General features: G+C 62.0%; 1 protein-coding gene across 3 annotated transcripts in view; it reads right to left on the reverse strand.

Annotated features, from left to right (window-relative positions):
• Nucleotides 1-967: 967 nt before the first annotated feature.
• KDM4B (lysine demethylase 4B) overlaps nt 968-24,357 on the reverse strand; it is a 142,265-nt gene continuing 118,875 nt past the window's right edge. For 2 of the 3 annotated variants that reach the window (XM_057540634.1, XM_057540633.1), the window contains 12 exons: nt 17,286-17,728; nt 16,718-16,838; nt 14,544-14,722; nt 12,033-12,255; nt 10,308-10,384; nt 9,968-10,023; nt 9,678-9,786; nt 5,243-5,428; nt 4,997-5,161; nt 4,428-4,547; nt 3,826-3,918; nt 968-2,807 (listed from right to left, as the gene is read on the reverse strand). In XM_057540634.1, the coding sequence (XP_057396617.1) occupies nt 2,631-2,807; nt 3,826-3,918; nt 4,428-4,547; nt 4,997-5,161; nt 5,243-5,428; nt 9,678-9,786; nt 9,968-10,023; nt 10,308-10,384; nt 12,033-12,255; nt 14,544-14,722; nt 16,718-16,838; nt 17,286-17,728 (1,949 nt within the window). In that variant the 3' untranslated portion in view covers nt 968-2,630. Of the gene's footprint in view, nt 2,808-3,825; nt 3,919-4,427; nt 4,548-4,996; nt 5,162-5,242; nt 5,429-9,677; nt 9,787-9,967; nt 10,024-10,307; nt 10,385-12,032; nt 12,256-14,543; nt 14,723-14,745; nt 16,031-16,717; nt 16,839-17,285; nt 17,729-24,357 lie in introns of those variants that run through there. The other variant, XM_057540635.1, reaches the window with a different exon arrangement.

The following is a 24,357-nucleotide window of genomic DNA, read 5'->3' on the forward strand; positions in this document are numbered from 1 at the left end:
CCCATGTCCAGCCATGTACCTTCATATGGGGCGGATCGTGCTCAAAGCTGAGCTCCTGGCCTCTCCCCACCCCGAGCCTACCCATCCCAGGTCATGGCAAAAGCCATCTGCCCAGATGCTCAGCACAGCCCCCTCTGCCCTGGTCCCCAGCTCCCACCTCACCCCACGGTCTGTCCTCCTCTCAGTAGCCAGAGGGTACCTGTGAGCAACTGAGTCAGGCCCCGCCCCTCCTTCTCGGCCCACAGCCCTCCAGGGTCCCACCTCCCTGGGGGGTAAAAACCACAAGTCCTCCCCTTGGCCCACAAGGCCCTGCACGACCTGCCCCGTCCCCTTCCTGCCCTCCCCTCCTCCCTCTCTTCCCCTCGCTCACTCTGCCCCAGCCACACGGGCCTCCTCACTGTTCCTCCAAAAAGCCAGGCACGCTGCTGCCCCGGGGCCTTTGCACGGACTATGCCCCAAGAAGTCCCCATGGCTCACCCTCTCATCTCCTTCAGGACTCCCAGTTCTTCACATCACAGCTGACATCCCATTTTACATACTAACTCTCCCACTGGTGACACACCTACTGCTGTATCCCCAGTATTGGCTGGACAAGCGACACGGTCATGAATACGGGGGTCCCAGCCTCACCCCACTGTGGGAGACCCCACTGTCTCGCATATGCCCAGCGGCTGCCCACCACAAGATACGCTCCGCGGCTCAGATGTCTTAAGAACTGGGTTGAGGCTGGGAGGGCAGGGGGAGAGGGTGGCCGCAGGCCCCTGACAAGCAAGGGGTGGGTCAGACGAAGAGGGCCCTGATTGCCTCTGATGCGGAGGGTGTGTGTGGAGCCAAGTTTCAGATGACCAGCTCAGGAAGGAAACTTCTTCCACCCTGGAGGGGGCGACCGGAGCCCACCCCTGCCAGAGACTGCTGACCGCCTTCCCGGCGCCCACTCAGAAAAGAAGACACTGCAACGACCTGCAGCTGTAATTCGCAGTGCTCACGAGCCTTTAATTCATTATGAACCTAGAGGCAGGGGAATTAGGCAAAAATACAGCGCATCCTTAATCTCGGGTGGGAAAAAAAACAGGGTGGGTGGGTTTGTTTTTTGCTTTCGCACACAGACACAGATGTATCTTCGTGGGGCAAGTGTGCGTTCCCCTTTGCTGTGAGACCACCTGTCTGCACGAGTTGTCTGGGAACCCACGACCGACGGACGGGGTACGACCCAGAGGGACCGGCCACGGGGGCCGGCCCACCGCCCGACCCAGGGCCGCAGGGGCGTCTGCCCACTTCTTTTTATTCTCTTTACAATATAAATAGCATTTTCAAACTACATATGAACACAGTGACAGCGCCCCGGGGCAGGGGCTGCTGCATGCAGAGGGAACCCCGACATTCCGCCGACTCCCCTGGCACCTCCCGCCCCGCCCGCCCCTCCAGGGCACCTGCCCCCGCCCCATCAAGGAAGTTGCTCTCCTCTTCCCTTACACGGTTCTCTCTGGCCTGGCAACCGTTAGAGCCTCTTTTTTTAAATTAAAAAAATTCTATACAAGCGAATGACGCCCTCAATTCCTCTACAGGGGACAGCGGGGCGGCTGAGAGGCGGGGCGGGCTAAGAAGCACGTTTTTGCCTGGAAACTCAACCCACAACCCTTACGAGGCAGATTTCCTCTGAGCTGAAAGCAGCGAGTCCCCCTCGCGCGCTCTCTCTCCTGGACACGCAGATCCGCGCGGCACGGAGAGGATGCAGGACGTGCCAGCCCCCCGGGTTCCGGGGAAGACCCGCCGCACACCTGGGCCGCAGCCAGACCCCCGGGGCCGCCCACCGCAGGCCTCGGCTGGGGGATGGGCCTCCCAAGGGGAAGAAGCAAAAGATAGAGCCACCAGAGGAGAGAGCGTTTATTTTGCAAAAGGCCACGCAGACAAGGGGCAGGCCACCCAGGGAGCTGCCGGTCTCCTCCCACTGGGCGCTGGCGGCGGTGCCAGCCACCCGGACCTTCTCGATCTCACGATCGATCGGGAGAGAGTGAGTGACCAGGCGCTGCCGTCCGGGATCCCTGGGCGCCCCCAGGCCTCACCGCAGCTACAGTGCATCCCCGCCACTCACAGACCAGGGAGACCAGAAAACACGACAAACGAAAAGACGAGCTGCTTTCATCTCCCGCAGCAATCTTGGTTCTGAGAAAAAGGACATTTTGTTTTGTTTCGTTTTGTTGTTTTTAAAGCCACAAATCTAGAAAACAACTTTGGGGCTTGTTTTTCCTTTTCTTTCCTTTTTTTCTTGCATTTTTTTTTAAACAATAGGTATTTATAGAAAGAACCTCACAAAGGTGATTTATGTACAGAAGTCACAATCTCAAAGGCTGCTCAGGAGGCAGGCAATGCAGTAGCACCTTTTCGAGAAGAAGAGCTTACGTGGTTTACGAATCTGGGTCGAGGGGGTGGCGCGTGCCCCCGCCGGCCCCCCAGAGCCCACGTGGCCCTGCTCCCTGAGTCCGGGGGCGCGTGTGGCGTCCTGCTTGCTCCTGTCGCCGAGGTAGCCTCTCGGGCCACAGAGGCGAGGACAGGGATTCACAGCAAGCAAACGCCTGGGCCCGCCGCGCCTGCCTTGCTTGGGCCAAGGGGTCGCCGGGCGGCCGGCTGTCCTAGAATGGGGCTCCGGGCCAGCAATGCGCCTGCAGGAGGCTCTCCATGAAGGCCGGGTAGTCCAGGTTCCGCCCCGAGTCTTCTGCGGCGCGAGGGGTGCCCACCCGCGGGCGCTTGGCGGCCTTCACCTCTTCTCCCGAGAAGACATTTTCCTGCGGGGCACCCGTGCTGACCGACTGCAGGAGATCAGACGGCACTGGGGTTAGTGCGGATGGGGTGCTGCAGCCTGAAGGTCTGTGTCCCCCACCCCCAGAGTCCTGTGTTGAAGCCCTACCCTGCCACAGTGTGATGGTATCAGGAGGTGATGAGGTCATGAGGGTGCAGCCCTTGCGAATGGGATCAGTGCCCTTATAAAGGGATCCCAGAGCGCTCTCTCTCGCTCTCTCTCTCCACCATGTGAGCACACCAGAAGGCAGGTGTCTGTAAGCCAGGATCCGGCCCTCACCAGGCGCCGAATCTGCTGATACCTTGATCTTGGACTTCCAGCCTCCAGGACTGTGAGAGATAGTTTGTTGTGTAAGTTCCAGTCTGTGATATTTTGTTATCGCAGCCAGAACAGACTAAAATACAGGCTCCGCTCGGGGGCCTGGCTGGAGGCGATGCCTGCCCTGCTGGGGGTCAAGGGCCCTGGGCTGCTGACCCTCAGCCAATGACAATGTTCTGAGAAACAACGCTCACTGGGGATGGCCCCTCCTGCCTCTGCCTGGACCCCCACCCTGTGAGTGAGCCCCCCATCAGGCAGAGGAAGGGCCCTAAGCTCCCAGTCACTGGCTCCCTAGCAGGACGGGCGCCCTGCCGTCCACAGAGTGCAGGAGGCAAGGCCAGCTGCACACAGGCCGCTCGTCTGCCTGGCAGCTCCTGTCCGTCCCCCAAGGGAACCTGGCGTCTGAGACCCCCACCAGCTCTGACTCAGCTCTTCCACCCATGGCCACGGCCCCCAATCCTCAAAACCTTGGATTAAACACAAAAGAAAGAAGACAGTGAAAGGCTGTAAGAAGAGGCCAGTCTCCCCCATTCCTTTATGCATTGCTGACCTGCAGCTCAGATCCATGTGCAGGCGCTTCTGTCTCCTCCTCGCCGGCCGGCCTGACCCTCCCACCCCAGAACAGGCAAAGGCCGAGGCAGGAGGTCAAGGCCACCTGGACGGGTCACTCTCCCAGGCAGCAGCACTCATCCCCACCCCCAGCCACTTACCAGCCGGGACCGGACCCTCTTGGGGAGCTCCTCGTCCAGGGTGAAGATGTCACCACGCTTCACCGTCAGCTGGGACCCATCCTCGAACTCCACCTGCCAAGGGGACACAGTTCAGCTTGCTGGCTGCTCAGCCTGGCCTGGCTGAGGCCTGACACCCGCACGCTCACGGCCTGCTTGCCAGACAAGCCATGGGAAACAGCACAGGGTCAGCAGCTGTCATCTTTCTCGCGGGGATACGGGTGGTTTCTCTTCAAAGATTCCACCCTTTTCAATAATTTCTTTTCCACAATCATGGTGAGAAACTCACAACCGACTTGGTTTTTAAAAAAAACAAGGGCACTGAATTGTACGCTTAAAAATTGGTTAAAACGGTAAATTTTATGTTATGTATGTTCTACCACACACACACACACACACACACACACACACACACATACACATCGGAAAGACACCTCCAAAGGGAATAATATTGGACAGTTGGACAACCTTCCAGCTTGTGCTGACCTTCTCAGTTAGCGGGCAAACGCCATCATCCCCAGCAGGACCTCGTCGAGGGCCCCGCCCCAGCCCATCCCTGTACCTGGTAACCAGGACCCCCTCACCTGGTAGATGTGACTGGTCACAGAGGAAATGAACTTGGCCCTGTAGATGTTGCCATCAGTCCACCGGAGCTCAACAAACTCGCCCTCGGACGGGGGACCCAGCCGGGCACAGTCTCTACTCTGTGGAAGAGAAGACGGGTGGGGGGTAAGGGGCGCCCTCGGCCTCGGTCACTGCACTCGCCTGGGCTAAGAAAGTTCCCATTTGGTAGATTTTGCCGCCAGGAGAAAGGCAGTTGAACTCTCAGCTTGAACTATCAAGGTGAGCTGCGGGCAGGTGCCCGGGCCGGGGGTGCCGCAGCCACCCCAGCCCTGGGGAATCGCCCGCCTGCAGGCGTATCTAGACTGGCCTGGCTCTCTGCTGTTTCTACACAAACAGGTAGCGCTTTCCAACGGGGGCCCTATAGCCTGGGCCTGTCCAGCAGGGACAATGCTGACCCTGGATGCACGGGACCCCTGTGAGGGATCCGGCCACCTCCCTTTCCAAGGGCAATGCTTGCCCTGCGCCTGCGCCCGCCCCTCGCCCCACCCACCGCCCCTGGCCCCGCCCCCTTCGGCCCTGCACTGCTCACGGTAATGCTCTCTGGGTACAGGTTATCGCTGTAGGACCCGTCGTCAAAGTTCACTTCGTAGAAGGTCTGCGTGGTGGTGCCGATGACGCGGCACCGGTAGTAAAGCCCGTTGCGGTTCTTGGTGATGACCACCTGCCCTAAGGACACGGCCCTCAGGATCTGGACCTGGAGGTGGAGGGGCTGTCAGAACACCAGGGGGCGGGCGGGCGGGCAGGGGAACAGGGCGGAGGGCAGGCGGGCACTCACAGTGTGACCCCCCGACTTGTGCTTGAAGCAGGTGATGGAGACAACGTAGGGCCAGTCGTCTGGCTCCATGAGGACGCCGGCGGCGTGGGCGCAGGTCACGTGGAAGGAGGTGGAGCAGTGCTCGCAGGAGCACTGGATGCAGGCGCCCGACACCCTCTTCATCCGCTTCCGGCAGTACACACACCTCTGCGGGGACAGAGGCGGCGGCAATGGGGCTCCGCCCGCCCGGTGCCTCTGTCCCCGCCCCCTGCGGCTGGGAGGCCTCCTACCGCGCCCCCAGGTCCATCTCCTGGGAGTGACTCCGAGACCCAGGGCTGGAGCGCGGAGGCCCGGCAGCCGGCCTTGAGTGGAGGCATCCTGGGAGAGTCTTGACCGCGATGTAGAGCCCCCCAAACCACCCCAGGCCCACCAACCCGGCCTACAGCTGCCCCCCAGAAGCACTTCCAAGACTGGAATAGGCACCAACAATCACACAGTGGAACGTGATTGATCCACGAAAAGGAGAGAAGCACTGACGCTCGCTACACCGTGGACGGACCCTGAAAACACGATGCTCAGTGAGAGAAGCCAGACACAGAAGGACACACAGGGTGTGATTCCATTGATGGGAATCGTCCAGAACAGGCAGATAGATCCACAGAGACAGAGAGTGGATTCGTGGTTGTCAGGGGCTGAGGGAGGGAGATGGCAGTCACCCAATAGGGAGGGGGTTTCTTTCTGGGATGACAGAATGTTCTGGAACTAGATAGAGGTGATGGTTACCTAACTCTGTGAATGCAGTAAAAGAGAAATGTTCCCTTTAAAATGGGGGATTTTTTTTTTAAAGAAAATAAATAAAATGGGGGATTTTATCTTAATTTTGAACGAAAGGCGCTGCAGTGTAGCCCTTCATAAGGAGGGGCAGAGGGCCCTCACCGTGGGAACGCCCTGCCTGGGTGACCTGCTCTGCTGGGCGTCAGCTCCCAGGCCGCGGATGCTGCACCCACGTCCACGCCCTGCCGCCACCCAGCAACCAGCAGCCCGTCACTCTGGGCATTTAATAAGCGGGCCTTTACCGCTCTGTACACCGCATTCAAAAGCCAGAGAAGCCCCACAGCAAAGGCGCTGCAGGAGTGCTGCCCGGCGCCGATCGATGGCAATGATATCTCATTACTAAGCCGTCGATGCCTGATTCTCCGGCTGGCCCGCGGGGGCAGGTGCAGCAGCACAGCACGGCCCTTGAGGACGGGGCTCCGCGCGGCTCCGCGGGGAGCGGAAGGTGGAGCACAGCCGCCCTGGAGACCCGGCCGCGACCCCACAGCCGAGGCCGGGAGAAACCCGACAGCCCGGCCTGACACGCAGCTCGTTCAATCCAGCCTCTGGCGGCAGCTCATTATTCCGAGTTTCCACGTCATGAGCAATGCGGGCCAGGCCCCCAACGGGCCATTTGTCAAGGGCTGAGCTCAGGGTTGCCTTAAGCGTGAGTCCTGTGTCTGGGACTCCCTCACTGGAGGCAGCGAGGCGGGGGTGGGGATGGGGGGTGGTACAGGATGGGGTGTGGACATCGGTGGAGAACAGTGGCCAGGAGGAGGCCAAGGGCCACGGCTGGGTGTGCCATCAGCCATGGGGGCCGCAAGGCACCGTGTCCTATGTCTCCGGCCTCCCCTCTTCCCCACCGGCCCCTGCCGTCATCCCTCACCGCCTGCCTGCCAACCCACTTTGGCAAAAAAATGGCCCTGCCAGCTCACCTTCCCTCCCATCAGGATGTGACACAGGCCTCTACACCTCAAGGCAGGGCCGATGAGAGGGCAGAGCTGGTTCAAGGCACCCACCCCGGCAGCCTCGCCTCCACCGGCCCTCACAAACTGACCTGGCCTGGTGAGGGGGTGAGTGCAAGGTTCAGGCCGCCGGCCGGCTGGGGCCAGCCCCCGCCCACCAGGACCAGTGGCCAGGGAGTCACGGGGACAGAAAGTTGGGCGGATGACCAGGTGTGACCATCCCCGAGCCTGCGGCCCGCACATGGCCCCAGGAAGGCAGGCGGGCGGCCGAGCACGCAGGAGTTAACCGCTGGCTTCTTTGCAAGGCTCCATTAGGCAATACAAGCGAGCCTCGTGTAAAAGGATTTTTAATTCATCGTTACAAGTGCTGGTAATGAAGAGGCTGTAAGCTGGAAATGTCAGATGATCCATAAAGCGTCTGGGAGGGAGGATCTATCACGGCACCGCGTACCGCACCATCACTCCACCTGAATAATGAGGCCTTTTCCGCCAGCGCTCCTGGAGGAATCACCCGCAGGCGCCAGCCTCTTCCTAACGCCCGTCCTCACTGCGCGGGGCTGGCGCTGGCCCCAGTGCCCCCTGTTTCCTGACCAAGCCCCGTCCGTCCCCTCCCACACGGCTCCAGCTGGCTGCCCACTCAGCCCTGCCCGGGTGCCCCGCACCTGTGGGCTCCGCGGTGGGTGTCTCTGTGCCTTCACTGGGACTCTCCGCTGGGTTCAGTGCCCGCAGCCCCATTTCTTTGCCTCCTGCCCACTATAGGCCTGGAGGAGCGTCAGTAGCCAGGCCTGCCCCAGGCAGCTGGGAAATAAACCAGGCAGGAAAAGCAGCCAAGATGCTGTCCGTACCCCTGGCCAAGGACCCCGCTTCCAGATGCCACAAGACTCATCCCATCACCCACATGTCCCTCGCATGGCCACCTGCAAACTCACAGGCGATGATGACCCGAGAGCACATGCTGGTGCTCAGATGGCAGGATTAGCGCTTTCTGTCATGGCCCAGTTGATGCTCCCCACACAGGGGACTGTTAGCAGCCCCATTTTATGGAGGGGAAGGCTGAGGCACAGAGAAGTCAAGGAATCTGTCCAGAGTCACACAGCTGGCTGGTGGCCGAGCTGGGAAGGGAAGCCAGTGTTTGCTCACTGTCTGCCTACTGCCCACTGAGCCAAAGGCTCCCCCAGATGAGGGAGGGGTGTGTGTGTTATCAGCAAGAGCAGGAGGCGTGAGCCTTGCAAGACCACACCTGCCCAAGGATGGCCGTGCTCCTTAGAGGGGCCAGTGATGGTACTCCTACAACTTAGGAGCAAAAAAGCCACCAGCCCAGTTCAAAAATGGGCAAAGGACTTGAATAGACATTTCCCTAAAGAAAACATACAGATGGGGCTTCCCTGGTGGCGCAGTGGTTAAGAATCTGCCTGCCAGTGCAGGGGACAAGGGTTCGAGCACTGTCCGGGAAGATCCCACATGCCGCGGAGCAACTAAGCCCATACGCCACAACTACTGAGCCTGCCCTCTAGAGCCCGTGAGCCACAACTACTGAGCTCACATGCCACAACTACTGAGGCCCACGCACCTAGAGCCCGTGCTCCGCAACAAGAGAAGCCCGCGCTCCGCAACAAGAGAAGCCCGCGCACCACAATGAAGAGCAGCCCCTGCTCGCTGCAGCTAGAGAAAGCCCGCACGCAGCAATGAAGACCCAACGCAGCCAAAAATAAATAAATAAATTTTTTAAAAAAGAAAGAAAACATACAGATGGCCAACAGGCATGTGAACAGATGTCAACATCACTAATCATCAGGGAAATGCAAATCAAAACCACCTGTTAGAACGTCTATCATCAAGAAGACAAGAGATACTGGTGAGGACAGAAAGAAAACAGAACCCACGTGCACTGTTGGTGGGAATGTAAATTGGTGCAGCTGCTATGGAGAACAGTATGGTGGTTCCTCAAAAAATTAAAAATAGAACTACCATATCATCTGGCAATTTCACTCCTGGGTTTTTGTCTGAAGGAAACAAAATCACTATCTTGAAAAGACACCTGCACCCCCATGTTCACTGCAGCATCGTTTACAATAACCAAGACCTGGAAGCAACGTAAGTGTCCCTCGACAAAACGGATAAAGAAGATGTGGTGTAGAAATACAATGGAATATTACTCAGCTATGAAAAAGAAGGAAATCCTGCGATTTGCAGCAATATGGATGGACATTGAGGACATTATGCTCAGTGGAAAAAAGCCAGACACAGAAGGACCCATGCGGCGTGATTCCACTTCCACAAGGCATAGAAAACAAACTCACAGAAGCAGAGAGCAGAGTGATGGTCGCAAGGGCGGGGTAGGGGAAATAGGGAGCTGCCATTTAACATATGTGAAGTTTCAGTTAGGCATGATGAAGACATTCTAGAGCCCTGCTCTATGACCACTGTAACTGGATTGGGTACTTAAAATTCTGTTTGGCGGCATATCGCAGGTTAGGCAAGAAAGAACTGGGCAGAGTGCAGGTGGCTTCCTCTGTGTGAAAAGCTGGAAATAGAGACGGGGAGGGGAGCCTTGCTTTTCTCCGAGTACCCCCCATGGCTATTCAAAGAGTTAACTGCTGGCCAAACTGAAATCATGACTTCTGGCTCCCTGGCAGCTACCCTGCATGCCCAGGGCGTAGGAACTCCAGGGCCCCTACCAGCTTCCACCGCTGCTCGGGGATGGCGCTGATGTCCACGGGGTGGCGCTCCATCACGTTCAGGAACCGCACTTCCGGGACGGCGATGGCGCAGATCACGTGGATCCACCTGGGGGGGCCGAGCGAGTGGGGTCAGGGGTCACGGGCGTGCTCCGTCCCCTTGGGGTCATCTCACAATTGTGCGCACCGGCTGGCCAGGCCGACGGGACCTCATCTGCTCCTGCCGGTCCTGCCCCCCGCCCCGAATCGCCCCTCAGGACCCCCCGGGAGGAGAGGCCCTTCTAACCCACCTCCTGTCAGTCGTCATCTGCAGGGCGCCTCCCCGGAGGTTGCACAGGCAGCACTCCTACAGGGACCAGACAACAGCTAGGTGAGGGGTGTGCAGGGCGGGGCTGCCGGCCTGCTGCTCCGGGACCTGCTCCGTCCCCCGCCCGCGGTCCTTACATTTCAAACTAGGGCCACAGGAAGCGATGGGCCGAGAGTGCTTCGGGCTCCACCCGAGACCCAGGGAGGTGAGGCCGCCAGCCCAAGGTCACCCTGCGGGATCGGGCGAGCCCGGGGCCCAGGACCGGCTCCCCCACGGGCCGCGCCGGCTTTCAGAGCACCACCCCAGCTGCAGGGGCGAGTTACCGCAGTCCAGGCGTGGGCCGCGCACCGGGAACACGTCCAGCCCTCGTTGACCAGCTCTGGGCGGATGCCGTAGCAACCTGGAAGACAGGGGCCAGCGCATCTGTCACCGCGGCTGCCCGCGGGCTGCACGGGGCCCCCCTGGCGGGGGAAAGGGCGCTGCGGCATTGAGGACAATTGTGCTCACCAACCGCTCTACCTCAATCCGGGCCACTGCACACAGAGCCGGAGAAAAGTCTGGAAACTGAAGTGGGGAAGGAGAGCTGGCCCCCAAGCGGGAGCCCTGCCGGGTCTGGAGACTGCGCCTGGCCCTCGCCTCCCACCCCAGTCTGGGAGGCTCGCCCAGGCTCTTCTGAGCTGAGAGAGAGGAAGGTGGCCGAGCAGTGGTGTGAGATGCAAAGTGGGCCTCGGGGAGCCCGGAGTTCAGAGCAGCAGAGCTGGGCCCAGAGTCCACTGTTTCCAAAAGCGCAGCCGGAGGCTCTGGGTTACCAAGGTGTTGGCTTTGGGATGTGGTCCGGGTTTACAGTCGCGGAGGGGGGATGGGGGGAGGGGGTGTGGAGGAGGGGCAGAGGACCATGCCCCAGAGCCATGGCAGAAGGCACGGCCTGCCCCAGGACCCTGCCTCGCCTGGGGTCACTGCCCAGCCGTCCTGTGGGGACCCTCAGCCAGCTGGGGCTCGCTGCCCACCAAACGGGCTCTGCGGGCTAGAGGGGCCATTGGCCAGTGCCGAGAGGTCCCTGGGGGAAGGACAAGGAGAAAGCAAGGCAGCAGAAATGGGGCGCCCCGAGGGACAGCAAGGTACCTGAGAGCCCGCACCTGGTCCCCTGCTCCATCCCCTGGGGCCCTCAGCCAAGGTCAGGCCTGCGGGCGTCCCCCTCTGTCTGGTGCCAGGGCTCAAGGAAGATGCCCGTGCTGAGGATTCTGCCTCCCAAGGGCAATAAGGGAGGCTCCTCTCCCCCTGCATGGCTGGACCTCAGGCCCCTCGAGAGCGGCAGGGCAGTGGGCTCGGCTGCTGCCCACCCCCTCGCCCCCAACCCCGACCCGAGGGTGCCCGTCTGCCCGGGAGCACGTCTCACAGCTGGGCCCGGCTGGGCAGAGCAGACGGGCTCCCATCCGAGAGACAGAGTGAGCTCCGGGCAGGCCTCCGCAGGGCGGGCGCTGGACAGAGATGTACACACGCAAAATTAAGCGGCTCCAGGAAGCTTTCTCCCTGTCCTGGGAGCTTAATCTCACATTCGCTGCCCCCTCTCACCCAAGAAGGGGACAGACATCCATCTTCCTGTCTCAGGCTATGGTTGGGCCTTCAGGGTTTGGGGGAGGGTAGTCACCGATGGCAGAAATAAATCAGACCCCTGGACCACTCTAGAATCTCAGCTCTACCATCAGTTCCAACGCTGGCCCCAAAGTGCGGAGTTTAAAAGCGTCACAGCCCCTGACGGGTACCTGATCTCCTGCTGCCTCCCAGGCCCTGGGAGGGGAGAGCAGGCCTCGGTGGAACCTCCCAGAAGGAGGCTGACCAGGCAGTCCTGCCTTGGCCAGGGGGAAGGGCAGGACACCTGCCCCCAAAGGTCAAGACCCCCACCCCATGATGCCAGGTCCCGCTATAGGCCCGAAGCAGCAGCCAGAGGAAGGGGCTTCCCTGCCCCGCAGACGCGAGGGTGGCTGTCTTGGGAGGGTGAAGCGGGGCTGTGTGTGGCTGACCCCTCGGCTCTCCCGCCCAGCACTCACTGGCATGGACCTGCAGGCAGCACTTAGCACAGGAGATCAGCAGGCTGGTCCCGTCGTCGCCGATGTAGGAATTGGCGGGGAGCGGCTCTGTGTTCTCCCCGCTGGAGGTGAAGCACATCTCGGGGATCAGCGGCCGTGTCTTCTGACCGCTTTTGGAAGGCGGTGTGGCCGAGGGGCCCTCCCCAAGGGAGCCCTGGGGAGTCTCCTTCTCGGTCTGTAGGGACTGCAGGAGGGGGGCCGCCATCAGTGGAGAGAGCCCAGCGTGGGGCGGGCGGGGACCCCTCACATCCTTGACTCTATCCTCCGCCCCTCCGTCCCCAAGCAGCACACCCCGGGCTGCTCTTTGCCACCCTAGCACCCCTACCAGGACACCTGCAACTGCCCCACCATGGGTGTGCCTGACGTACCCTCCCAGCCCCCAACGCTGCTTCAGAAGCCCCTGAGAGATCCTCCCCAAAGGCAGTCAGACCCTGTCCCACCCACCCACAAGCCCTCCCACTTAAGGTTACTTGCAGACACAGCACAGACACTGCACTGCTGCCCTCATCCCTCTCGCCCTCATCCCACTGCCCCTGGCTCGCTCTGCTCCGGCCACGCGGGCCCCCTCGCTGTTCCTCCCAAACGCCAGGCATGGTCCTGCCCCGGGGCCTTTGCATGTGCTGTTCCCACCGCCTGGGGTGCTCAGATCTCTGCTCACATGACCAGCGGCCCCCAGGCCTTCACTTGCTCTGTCTGTCCTCGTGGTCCTGACCATCACCTGATGCCGTGTTATCTGTGTATCTATGTGGGGAGTTCTCCCCACCTGTGACTCGCACGTGCCCCATGACGGTTGTACCCCAGTCCCCCCAAATCCAATCAGATGAAGAGACTGTGATGAAAACATCCTGCCCATGGCACTGGGATCCAGCAACCCTGGGCCTGTCACAGGGTGGTGGGGCTCCCAGACGAGCCTCCCCAGCACCCAGAGTGACGGAAGGACTCTGACCGGCTCAGGGCATAAGGAAAGAGGCCACCAGAGACCACTGGCCTGATGCACTGTGTGTGTGTGTGGTGGTGGGGCCCTGGGGCGCCCCACCTGGCACCCTGGATTAGAGGACCGGCTGGTTTCCAAACAGGCAGAATGTCCAGCCACAGCCCTTCCCATGATACGGGCGGGACAAGCGAAGCCTGGTCCCCGACTCTGAGGGCTCTGGACTGCGGAAGCGGCAGCCCCGCAAGGCCCGCTGATACCGTGGACGTGATTAAGCTGAGTCACAATGCTTCACTTAGCAACCGGGATTAAGGAGATTCGCCTCTTAAGCCAGTGTTCCCAGCGCTGACTTCCAGCGGCGCTGAGGGGCGTGCCTGGAGAAGACGTCTGGACGTTTCGTCTTATTTGTTTCCACGACCAGATGTTGGCTCACTTAGGGACCACAGGTCCTGGCAGCTCTGAGTGGCGGGGCCCTCGAGATGGGTGTGCCGCCCTCAGCACGGGGCACAGAGCTTGGCTAGCTCAGCTAATACGTGGAAGATGCCAGGCACTAGGCTGGAAGCCGGGGACCCCAAAACAAGTGAGACCCGGCCCTGTCCTCCAAGGGCTGATAAACAGAGGGCAGGAGCAAGAGCAGAGGCGGGCGGGGGAAGCTGGGGGGCATGCCAGAGTCAGCTTGGGATAGCAGATCCAGGAAGGCTTCCTGGAAGAGGTGGCAGCTGGGTGGAATCAAAGAGTGAACAGAAATCCATCTGGCAAGGGAGAGGCCTGGGTGGGTGTGTGGGAGATGCTGGGGGACAGCACGGAGCGTACTATGTGCGCGTGCGGGGGCAGATATCACAGGAGAGGATGGCTGTGGGGCATGTGGAAAGGCCAGGGGCCGTGGTGAGCCTGGCGGGCTTTCCAGCCGGGCCGTGCGTGGCTGTGGTGAGGTGCTAACAGGAAGGGCAGGAGGCAGGCAGTGGTCAGGGCTGGGGGAGGGGGACACGGCAGGAAACAGGTTAAGAAGGAAACCGGGAGGACCTGGTGGTGGACGGTACAGGGCAGAGTGCGGGGAAAGGCCACGATCACAACTTGGAAACTCAGGACAGAGCTGGGGGCCGCGTGGCGCCAGGCCATGCGTGGGTCTTCGCCCAGCCCCAGCCCCCCACTGCCAGGCCCCGTTCACCACGCAGGCGCCTACCTGGACCCACCCCCGGGCCCCCTGCCTGCGCTGCCCCCTGGGCTGGGCTGAGGGCCTCTCAGAGGACAGCCATCTGAGATGCTTCCTTGCACTCTCATCCTCTTTGAGGCACGCTGATAAATTCCCTACCAATGAAACGCAGACCCTGGGCTCTCTCCCCGCAGCCCTCACAGGGGCCTTCCGTCAGGCTCTCCACCGAGCCCACTGTAGCTCCAACAGCAAATGGGTTCTCGGTCCCCATCACCCTCCCTTCAGGGGGAAGGGATTCCCTTCAGGCAGAGCGAGCCCTGGCGCCATCGGGAGCAGGCGGACGCTGCCCGGCCCGGCACGGCCCGGGGGTCCCTCAGCACCGGCTCACCTGGCTGTACGGGTAGAAGAGGGTGCAGACGGCACAGTAGGGCTCCGTCAGGGCGGCCGCCGCGTTGAACTTCCTCTCGGCCTGGAAGCTGGCCGCCTTGTTCTTCCACTGCAGGGACAGCAAAGACCTCAAGGCCTCGGGGTCACCCACGTCCTCGTCCCCGGAGAAAGGGAAGGCTTCTGGAGTAAAGCGGGAGGGGGCGGAGCTTCAGCACCCGGGACCCCGCCCCACCCAGCGCGCGCTCGAGGGGATGGGTCCCCACTTCTCGGCCCCTGAGCCCCTCCGCAGGGAGGTGCCCTGGCCCCCGCCCCTCCGCTCAGGGCTGATCCCATCTGGGGACAGGAGACGGGATGGTCAGGCCTTGGCAGGTCAGGCACGGACTCCCCTGGGAGTCGGGCGGGGGCACTGCTGCCCCAATGTCCTGTAAGATGGAGGCCACTGACAGATGTCCGTCCCGTCACCTGTCACCGGGCGGGCCTCTGCCGGCCTCGACTCCCAGCTCACTGTCCCCAATCCCCCACATCCCATTCCTGCACTTCCTGAGGACACAGGGGTGCCACCTGCCCTGGCGTCAGCGTCAGCGGTCCCCAGGAACCTGCCCAAGGAGCGGGGGGGGTCCTCATCCCTGGGGCCCCAACCTTCCCAGCAGCTGGGCCAGCATGGCTGGTACCACAGCGGCCCCAGCTGTAAGGCCAGAGGCTGCCTCAATGCACGGGGACCCTGGGGCCGCATCTGATCTCCAGAGAGGCCCCTCCTGCTCCCAGAGCTCCAGCCCGACACCCGCTTCTAGAACCCTCCGCGTCCTCGCCCTCAAATTAGTTTCAGAATCAAAGAAGCCACCCAGGCGCTTTTCACATTCCACGTGCGTCTTAAACGGAAGGCTGAAGCAGAAGGTGATAAATGGGCTTAGCAGGATTTCTGCACATAAGACAGTCACTCCGACTCTCAGCCGAGCGTTAAACAGAAGCTTCTCCGTCTCTGCCCCTCTAGCTCCAGTGCCACCGCCTCTTATTCCAGCTTCTCCCAGGCGCACGCTGGGTTCAGGCAGGCAGGGTCACTTCTGTTGGGACTGGCCGCTCCCCAGCCCGGCGCTGACTTTCCCTGAGGGCAGCTTGGCCGCAGGTCAGAGATCAGAGCCCGAGCATCGTGCGTCACAGGCGTCTGCGGGGTGACGGCCAAGGGGGAGGTTTCCTCTGTTCTCGAAGCAGCTTCTCCCGCTTCGGGGCCACGCAGCCCTGTCTCCAAGGACGGGTGTGGGGACCGCAGGGCCAGGGCGTCTCTGCTGGAAACGGACTTGGAAATGGGCCAGTTCCAGGCCCCATGCTGCTCCGTGATCCTCTAACCCTGAATCCATTTCTCAAGTCTCTCCCTGGGGGGTGCGGCCAGCATCTCTACCATCGTTCGTGGCCGCCCTCTGGAAACGCTCTGCGCCAGGCATCCGAACAGATCCCGAAGCTGTGAGAGGATGAGGTGTGGTCCTCGCTCACCTGGGGGGCCAGGAAGGAACACAAACGCACAAGGGCCACGGCAAGTGTGCTGGGGGTCGTGGGCAGGAGCCTCTGCTGACGGCATCTTCTCAGTTCTCACAGGATAAGGAGGGGGCAGAGGTTACCACGGAGACTGTGAAAGCATCGCACCAGGAGATCTGGGTGACAACTGGCCTCGGCATTCCTGGCATTCCCAGCACCCACCGTGTGCCTGGCACCAGGCCACACGCTTTACAGGCCTCAGCCCCGTGCACCTCCCTGGCAGGACCCCTTGAGGGGGCCAGAAGACCCCATTTTACAGATGGGAAAACCAAGTCACAGAAAGGCAAATAGAACCACGGTCCCCGGCTCTGGGCAGTGGGCTGGGGTGTGAGCCCAGGTGGCTGCACCTGCCCCTCAGAGGCCCCACTGGACGTCTGAGGCCCTGGGCCCAGTAGAGCAAGCGCCCCCGGGGAAATGGAGCAAACAAGCACAGGGCAGAGGCCTGGGGACAGCCTGACCTCGGGAGCTGTGGGCTGGGCAGGGGGCACCTCGGCCCCACGGCATTTGGGGAGAGGGTCTGAGGCTGTGCCGGGGCTGGGTCTGCAGGCCCGCCCTCGGCTGGGGGTGGTGGGCGTGAGCAGGCCGGGCGGGCGGCAGAGGAGGACAGGGCAGGGGCACAGCAGAGCCAGGGGCACCCTTGCTCACCCTCGTCACTTGAGGCCTCCTGCTTGACCACAGACAGCGGGGACCGGGTGGGTGGCCGGCCCAGAGGGTGGCGCCGGCTCTTCTTGATCTCCATCTTCAACTTGGAAAAGGTCGACGGAGCCTACAACGGCACAGGAGGCCTCTGTGGGAGCAGCTCTGGGGCCGGAAGCAGAGGCGGTGGAGCCCAGCTCAGAGGGACCCCAGTGTCCTCAGTCGGGGGCAAAAGACCCCAGGAAGGGGGCAGCCAAGACCCACAGTGGTTTCTTTTCTTTTCTTTTTTTTTAATATTCATTTGTTTATTTGGCTGTGCCGGGTCCTCGTTGTGGCATGTGGGATCTAGTTCCCTGACCCGGGATCAAACCCGGGTCCCCTGCATTGGGAGCACAGAGTCTTAACCACTGGACCGCCAGGGAAGTCCCCCCAAGGTGGTTTCTAAACCACGTATGTGCTGCTGGCCTCCGGGACAGGATCCACAGGGGCCGTTTGGGACGAGCGGGGCCGTGGCCAGCACGTGGGGCAGGGGGACCCCCGGCCTCAGGGACCCTCGCCGGCACCCACTGCCCCCTACCTGCACCTCGCCGACTCCGCTCTCCTCCTCGGGCCCCGTCAGCTCCATGGGGGCCGCCTGCTCCTTCCAGGTGGGGCCCTTCTGGGCAAAGTGCTCAGAGGCCTGCTGGCAGGACACGCGGCCCTTGTCGCCTGCCGCCGGGCCGGGCCGCGGCACCACGAACAGCATGGGGATGATGGGGCGCGGCTTCACCTCTGGCTCCTCGCTGGGCGCTTCGGGGGGCACCACGTTGAGGGGCGGCGGCGGGGGGTTCTCCTCGGCAGCCTCAGGGCCGGTGGCCGGTGCCGGGATCTCCAGCAGGGGCACCTCCTCGGTGGGGAACTGGGTGGGCGGGGGCGGCGGCAGCTGGGGCATGAGCGGGTGGTGGAGGTGCGGAGGGCCATAGCTCTTCTTCTTCCGGTCGCTCTTGGCCTTGGCCGGCCGCAGCTTGCCCCTCCCGTCCTCTGTGGGGACAGAAGAGAGATGAGTCAGAGGCGGGGGCCGGGGCACCCCAGGGGCCAGTGGCCAGGCACCCCCTTCGAGCGCCCGAGCCCGAGCGGGAGCCGGCTGCACTAGTTGAGGGCCCCCTCTGGCCCAGAGAGGCCTTCCCCCAAGGAACCCGGGCTTCGGGCAGTTGTCACTGCCGCCAGGTCCCCCTGCCAGGCGGCCGAGCCCTGAAGCAGCAGCACCCTGGCCTCAGAGTCCTGCACACGCTCAGAGCGCCTTCTGGAGTGAGCGCGGGGCGCCGAGGCGAGCTGGGAAGAGACCAGCTCTGAACATCCTTCCTGAGGGGAGGGGGGAGGAGGCGGGATGCATTTTCTTTTCATGGATCTGAGTTTCCTTTATTTCTACAGTAAACGCACACGGTTTGTGGAATTTTTAAAAAGCAAAACCTTAAACAACAAACCATGAACAAGTGGTTCTACTTGTGTGAAACAGAAGTGCCAGATGGGCCTGCAGGGCCCGGAAGACGCGAGGGCCGGCGCTGGGGGGTTTCCTGACAGGTGACGGGGTGGGGAGGGAGGCGGACAGGGTGTCTTCAGCAGCGTTTTAATTCAGGACCACAGTGGGCGGGCAGCTCATCAAATAAACTGAGACGGGCGGTGTGGCTGGAGGGGTCGTGGCCCCCAAAGACGCCCACACTGCAGCCCCGGGACCTGTGCATGCGGAGCCTGACATGGCAGCAGGGATCCTGCAGATGAGGTTGAGCTGAGGATCCCGAGGCGGACCCCACGTACTAACAGGGATCCTTAAAAGCAGGGGATCCAGCTGGGGCCAGGGGAGCCGTGACTACGGAAGAAGCCAGAGAGATGCTGCGCGGCTGGCTGTGAGGATGCAGGAGGGGCCGCGAGCCAGGGATGCGGCGCCTCTAGAAGCTGGAAAAGGCAGGGAATGATTCTCCCCTGGAGCCTCCAGAGGAGCCAGCCCTGCCCACGCCTGAATTTTAGTCCAGTGGGACCCATGTCGGACTCCTGACCCCTAGAAATGTCGCAGAATAAGACTGTTGCTTTCAGCCACTGGGTCTGTGGTCACATCACACAGTCACTGGGGATGCATGTGGGCGGGGGCCTCCACGAGGCCTGCTGTGCTCAGGGCAAGGTGTGCACGGCCTCAGGGATGCCCGCCCACAAGGACCAGCAGCCCAGAGCACAGCCTTCGGGCCTTGCCTGCCCACCTGGAGAATGGGCACACGAGCTCAGGCCCTCACTGCCTGTCCCGGGTCCCCACAGGCTCAGGACGTCACATGAGGTGTGACAGCAGCTGATACCCAGGGACGAACTGGTCATCCTACTGATGGTACCCGTGAACCACTGGTTCCAATGCGTCACAGTCTGGGTCTCTGAGGGCCGGGAAAGTAAGGACAACTCGCGGAACAGCAGTGGTCCCTCTCCCGGCTAAACCTGTTGCAACGTAACACATGACAGGGTCTGATGGGCCACGCGGCATCCACATTTACCTCTTGCTATAAAAACCTGTCCGTGGGCTTCCCTGGTGGCGCGGTGGTTGAGAATCTGCCTGCCAATGCAGGGGACACGGGTTCGAGCCCTGGTCTGGGAAGATCCCACATGCCGTGGAGCAACTGGGCCCGTGAGCCACAATTACTGAGCCTGCGTGTCTGGAGCCTGTGCTCCGCAACAAGAGAGGCCGCGATAGTGAGAGGCCCGCGCACCGCGATGAAGAGTGGCCCCCGCTTGCCACAACTAGAGAAAGCCCTCGCACAGAAACAAAGACCCAACACAGCCATAAATAAATAAATAAATTTTAAAAAAACCAAAACAAACAAACAAACAAAAACCTGTCCATGTTTCACCCCCGTCCCTCAGCCAAAGATGACAACACAGGTGGGAACGATGCTCCCAAGGGCAAGGCCATCACTTAGTCCTTGACCGGCCCTGACCCGGGAAGGGGTCAAGCAAGGGCCCTCCCTCCCTTCCTCCAGGCAGACCCCCGGCCCTGAGCGCTAGGAGGGAGCCGACTCCCACCCGCGGCCCCCACTGGGTGAGCTGCAGAGGCTTGAGCCAGCCTGGCCTTCGCGGAGGTGCCCCTCTGGCCGCGGCTCCCTGCAGCTCGCAGGGTCCTGAGCAGGCAGCCGAGCTTTTCAAGAGAGGCTCAGAGGAGGGAGCGCCTGCCAGCGCCCTGCACGCCCTCTGGCCCTGAGCCTTCCGAGGGCAAGGGCGCAGTCAGGATGCCTCCTCTGCCTTTGCCCACCTGGAGGAGCCCAGCACGCTCCCCAGGACCCCCCAACTGCCAGCACCCCAGGAACAGTTATCCGGCCAAGGAAAGGAAACGGGCATTCCACAGACAAAGCTGCTTCTCCCCTACAGATGCGGGACTTGGATGGTCCTGGCCACTAAAGGTCACCTCCCTGTCCCAGGAGACGTGGGAGAGGGGAGATGGGGGGGGGGCGTTGAAAGGTGGGGGGCAGTTGGGGGGTGGGGAGAAGTGTGGGGGAAACACTGCTCATAAGGTTTGGTGACAGCAGCCCAGCCCCAGGAGGTGACCAAGGGCCCAGGAGATCAGGCTCTTTCCTGCCGCTTCTACTGATTTACAGAAATGGCGCTGAGGCAGCCCAGAGCCCCGTTCTGACACGGCAGCAGGGACTTCCGGAGAAATGGCTTTGTTCTCTAAGGAAATCCACTCTGCCCTCCTCCCTGACAGCGCGGCCACCCGAATGGAAGCCCAGCGACGGCCTCCCGGGCCTCAGGACAGCAGAGCCTGCGAGCCGCCCCGGCCCCAGATGCTGCTGGGAAAGCCCACGTCCCTGGCTCCCTCCTCACGGCCACTAGGCCCTGGGAAGCTGACGGCGGCGCACCCAGAGGACCCTGTTAGGGGACAAACCAAGGGCACTAGGGACGCTGGGGGGCCCGGGCCCTGTCTGTCCTCACGCCGTGGGGACCACCGCAGGCCTAGGGCAGGCAGGCCGCACTTGGAAAGCCCCTTGGTGGGCCCGCCTGAAGGAGCCTCGAAATGGAGCTGGAACGGTGGCTCAGACCCGAGCCGGGCCCCTCCCCAGCACACAGGGCCTCTCACCGCCCCGGCGTGCAAGGGGGCGCAGAATGGCAGGGACCCCCTCTGCCCCAGCAGTGTTGCTGAGGCCCGTCTGGCACTTGTTTTTTGCGGGGAGGCACAGCCAAGAATCCCCCCACTGCCGATGGATGTTACAGCCGCGCCAGCTTCCGGGGCCCCCATGCCTCCTCTCCCACCAAAGTTCTCCCAGGGGAGAGCAGGGGGCGCAGGGCTGCTGCCTGGCTTAGGGACCCTGCCCTGCCTGGCCCAGCCAGCCCGCGTCCCTCCTGAGCCGAGCCCAGGCCAGGGGACTGTGGCGTGAGTGTCAATGCCCCGCCCAGCCTGCTCCTCACTGCTGGGTGCAGCCGTCCCGGGGTCTTGTCCTCCTAAAGCCGTCAAAAAAGGCGCGTGAGGGAAGCGGAAGTGACCCAGGACGGCTGCACACCCCTCCCCGGCTCTTGGGTGGGCTCCTGCTGGCGCCCTGCAGGGGGACCACGTGCTCTGGGACCTGCCCTCCTGGGGCCCCGCCGCTGCCCCTGCCGCCCCCAGCTCCAGAGCTGCGAGAAGGGACAGTGGCCGTGCTTGGCCAGAGCTGGCCAGGGCCAGGCAGGAGGAGGGAGCCCCTGCGGTCCCAGCAAGCCAGGTGGACGCGGGCTGCCTTCCCGCCGGGACCAGGGCTTGCTGTGCCGGAGGCTGCTGGTCCCATCCTGGGCCAGGCCACGGGGCAGCTGCCCTTGCAGACCCCCGGCAGCCAGCCCGGCCCCCTCCTGCCCCTGTAGAGTCCAGGCACCTCCATCCTGCCCGCCTCCGCCTGCTCCAGTCAGTCAGGGAGCTTCCTACGTGAGCGGCGGCGGCAAGCACACGCCCTCCCGACGCAGACGTAAAACAAAACGCCCCATCCTCGCGCCCCAACGCTCCTCACGCTCACAGCTTTGAGGGACATTAAGCTGGCGTTAAAGGAAGTCTAGAAACCACTTTAACATCTTCCACTTGTTCCCCGGACGTGTTTGCTGTCACCCCCGACTGTGAGCACTTATTTATCTGATGCATGCAGAGTGCTCTTCCTCCAAGGGCTCGAGGGACAGCCCCCGACTGGGGCGCGAGGCTCCCCAGCTGTGGCCGCCTCCTTCTGTCCCCTGAAGGGACGCCTGCCTCTCTAGAGGGGCTGGTGTTCCAGGAGACGTCCCAACACCCTAACCCCTCCTTCTTGGGGACCAGGCTCTGGAGTGGAACAGGGACAGGGCGTCTGGAAAAAGGAAGCGGCCAGTCCTGAGCAGAGACGCCTCCCTGGGAAGGTCCCCGCTCTGCCTGGGGTCCGCAGCCACGTGACACTGAGCCCACCACAGAGCAGGGAGCCTGCAGCCCTTCTGGAGAAGCCCTGGAGGTCCTGGGCGGAGGCCCTGGGAGGGGGACAGAGTGGCTGCAGATGCCAGGAAGGAGGGCACACATCCTGCAGGGTTTGGTCTACAGCAGCATGTTTTACTCTCAATGGACACAGAAACCACCCCCACCCCGCCCCGTTTAGGTAACAATCTGCTTAGAAGAGGGAAAACCGGAGAGGAACCGGGCCTTCGCCGTGCGTGAGCCTGAGGCCAGCTCTTGGGATCCCGAGACACCGAGGCACAGTGTCCCTGTGACGGGGCCGGGTCCAAGCAGGAGGTGACGGGGCATGGGGGGTGCGGCTGTCTCTATAAACAGTCGATGGGTTTAGGCGAAGGTTCATTTTAACTTAATTCAATTAATGAAAAGAGAGCCATCACTCCTTTGCTAAGCAGTTCGGTAAACAGTGCGTCTACCTTGCTGGCCGCCCTGCATCCAGCCTCAGGCCGGCGGCCCCTTGCGCCTGCTCGAGAGGGAGGAGAGATGCCCGTGGTCGCAACGCATCCTTCCCACCCTGCCCAGGAGGGGTCCCGCTGAAACCCTCGTCTCTCGGGACCCTCTGAACTGGTCGGCCCAGGAGCCCCCGCCCTGGCTGGCCCCCGACGGGCTGACTCCACTCCTGGAAAAAGCCGCTTCGGGCTGAAGCCAAGACCCTTGGGACGGGCGTCCTCCCACAGGCCCCGAGTGGGGTGTGCGTCCTCCTCTCCTTTTACCCTCCAACATCCCCACTGGCCTGCTGAGGCGGTGTCCAGGGCCCAGGGCCCCAGATTTCAACCTGGACTCTTGATTTCCACCTGCTTTTTCTCCCACTTAACCCCGCCCCCGTGAGAGCACCGATGCCCCCTGGCAACTTTGCAAGGTGCCACCTGGGGCGGCCCGGGTGCAGAGCCCAGCCTGCTCCTGCCCCGCCCACGCAGCCCACCCTGGGGGCAGGGCGGTCACCACCCCAGTCCTTGCCAGTCACAGCAGGGACACCCGCCGAGTCTCCCAACTCCTTGGGCCAGAACCCCAACCTAGCCATGTCGACGACGGTCCTAACCTCCCTACAGCTCAGCTCCACAGCCTCTGGAGTCAGATGCAAACGCTTCACCTGCTGATGCGACTCGGGGCCCTGGATCCCGGAGCCCACGGCAGAGGGTCCATCATTCACCCACCGCAGCCCATGCTCCGACTCGCCCCACGGAACTGGGGCCCGGAGCACTCACGACACAGGCACAGAGCCGGAAGGACCACGCGCCCCTCCCGGCTGCAGACCACCCGCTCCGAGGGAGCCCCTTTTGGTTTTGGCACGTTTACTCTGTTACAGGCTAAACTGTGTCCCCCAGATTGCTATGTGGAAGTCCTAACCCCGGGGCCTCAGGATGCAGCCGCATTTGGAAACAGTCATTGCTAATGTCATGAGTTAATAAGATGAGGTCATTAGGGTGGGCCCTCATCCAATGTGACCAGTGTCCTTCTGAAAGGCGAAATGCAGACAGACTGGCACACAGGGAGAGGCCGTATGAGCGTGAAGGTGGCCTACGAGCCAAGGAGAGAAGCCTGGAACAGACCCCCCCCTTCGCGGTCTCAGAAGGAACCAGCCTTGCCCCCACCCTGACCTCGGACTTCCTGCCTCCAGACCGAGAGACAACAAACCTCGGTTCCTGAAGCCCCGTGTCGGGTACTTTGTCACACGGCAGCCCCAGCAAGCTCGGATGCTTCCCTACAGTCCAGTGTCTGCCTGGCGTGTTTTCTGAACTTTAAGTAAACGGGACATGGGGCATGGGTGCCCATGTGACATTCGGGGCTGCATGTGAGGGTCGCCCCGGGGAAGAGCAGTGGCCTTCACTGAAGCCCAGGACACTGTCCTTGCTCCTGCCTGCAAGCCGCTGGCCGGTCACGTAGCCCTGATCTCTCCTGACCCCTCTTCCTCGGGCCTTGCTCTCTCCAGCTGCATCGAAATCAACAGCCCCCAAGGCCGCTGGCCAGCACCTATGCAGGGAGTCCCCCTAACACGTGCAGCCCCGTTTACGTTACAGCTCCTCTTGTCTTTCAAAAACGTCTCGTAATTTTCTCCATAAAGGTCTTTTATTTTCTGTTAGATCAGTTCCAGCCTGCATCACCCTCTGGATGCTTTCATTATAGGTAGGATTTTCTTCAAAACCATGTGTTCTGTGAACGCCCGTATGCGACAAGTGTGGTGCGGCTCTGTGTGTCCAGCCCGTTT

Source organism: Balaenoptera acutorostrata, chromosome 2 (genome assembly GCF_949987535.1).
Source record: "Balaenoptera acutorostrata chromosome 2, mBalAcu1.1, whole genome shotgun sequence".
Lineage (NCBI taxonomy): Eukaryota > Metazoa > Chordata > Mammalia > Artiodactyla > Balaenopteridae > Balaenoptera > Balaenoptera acutorostrata.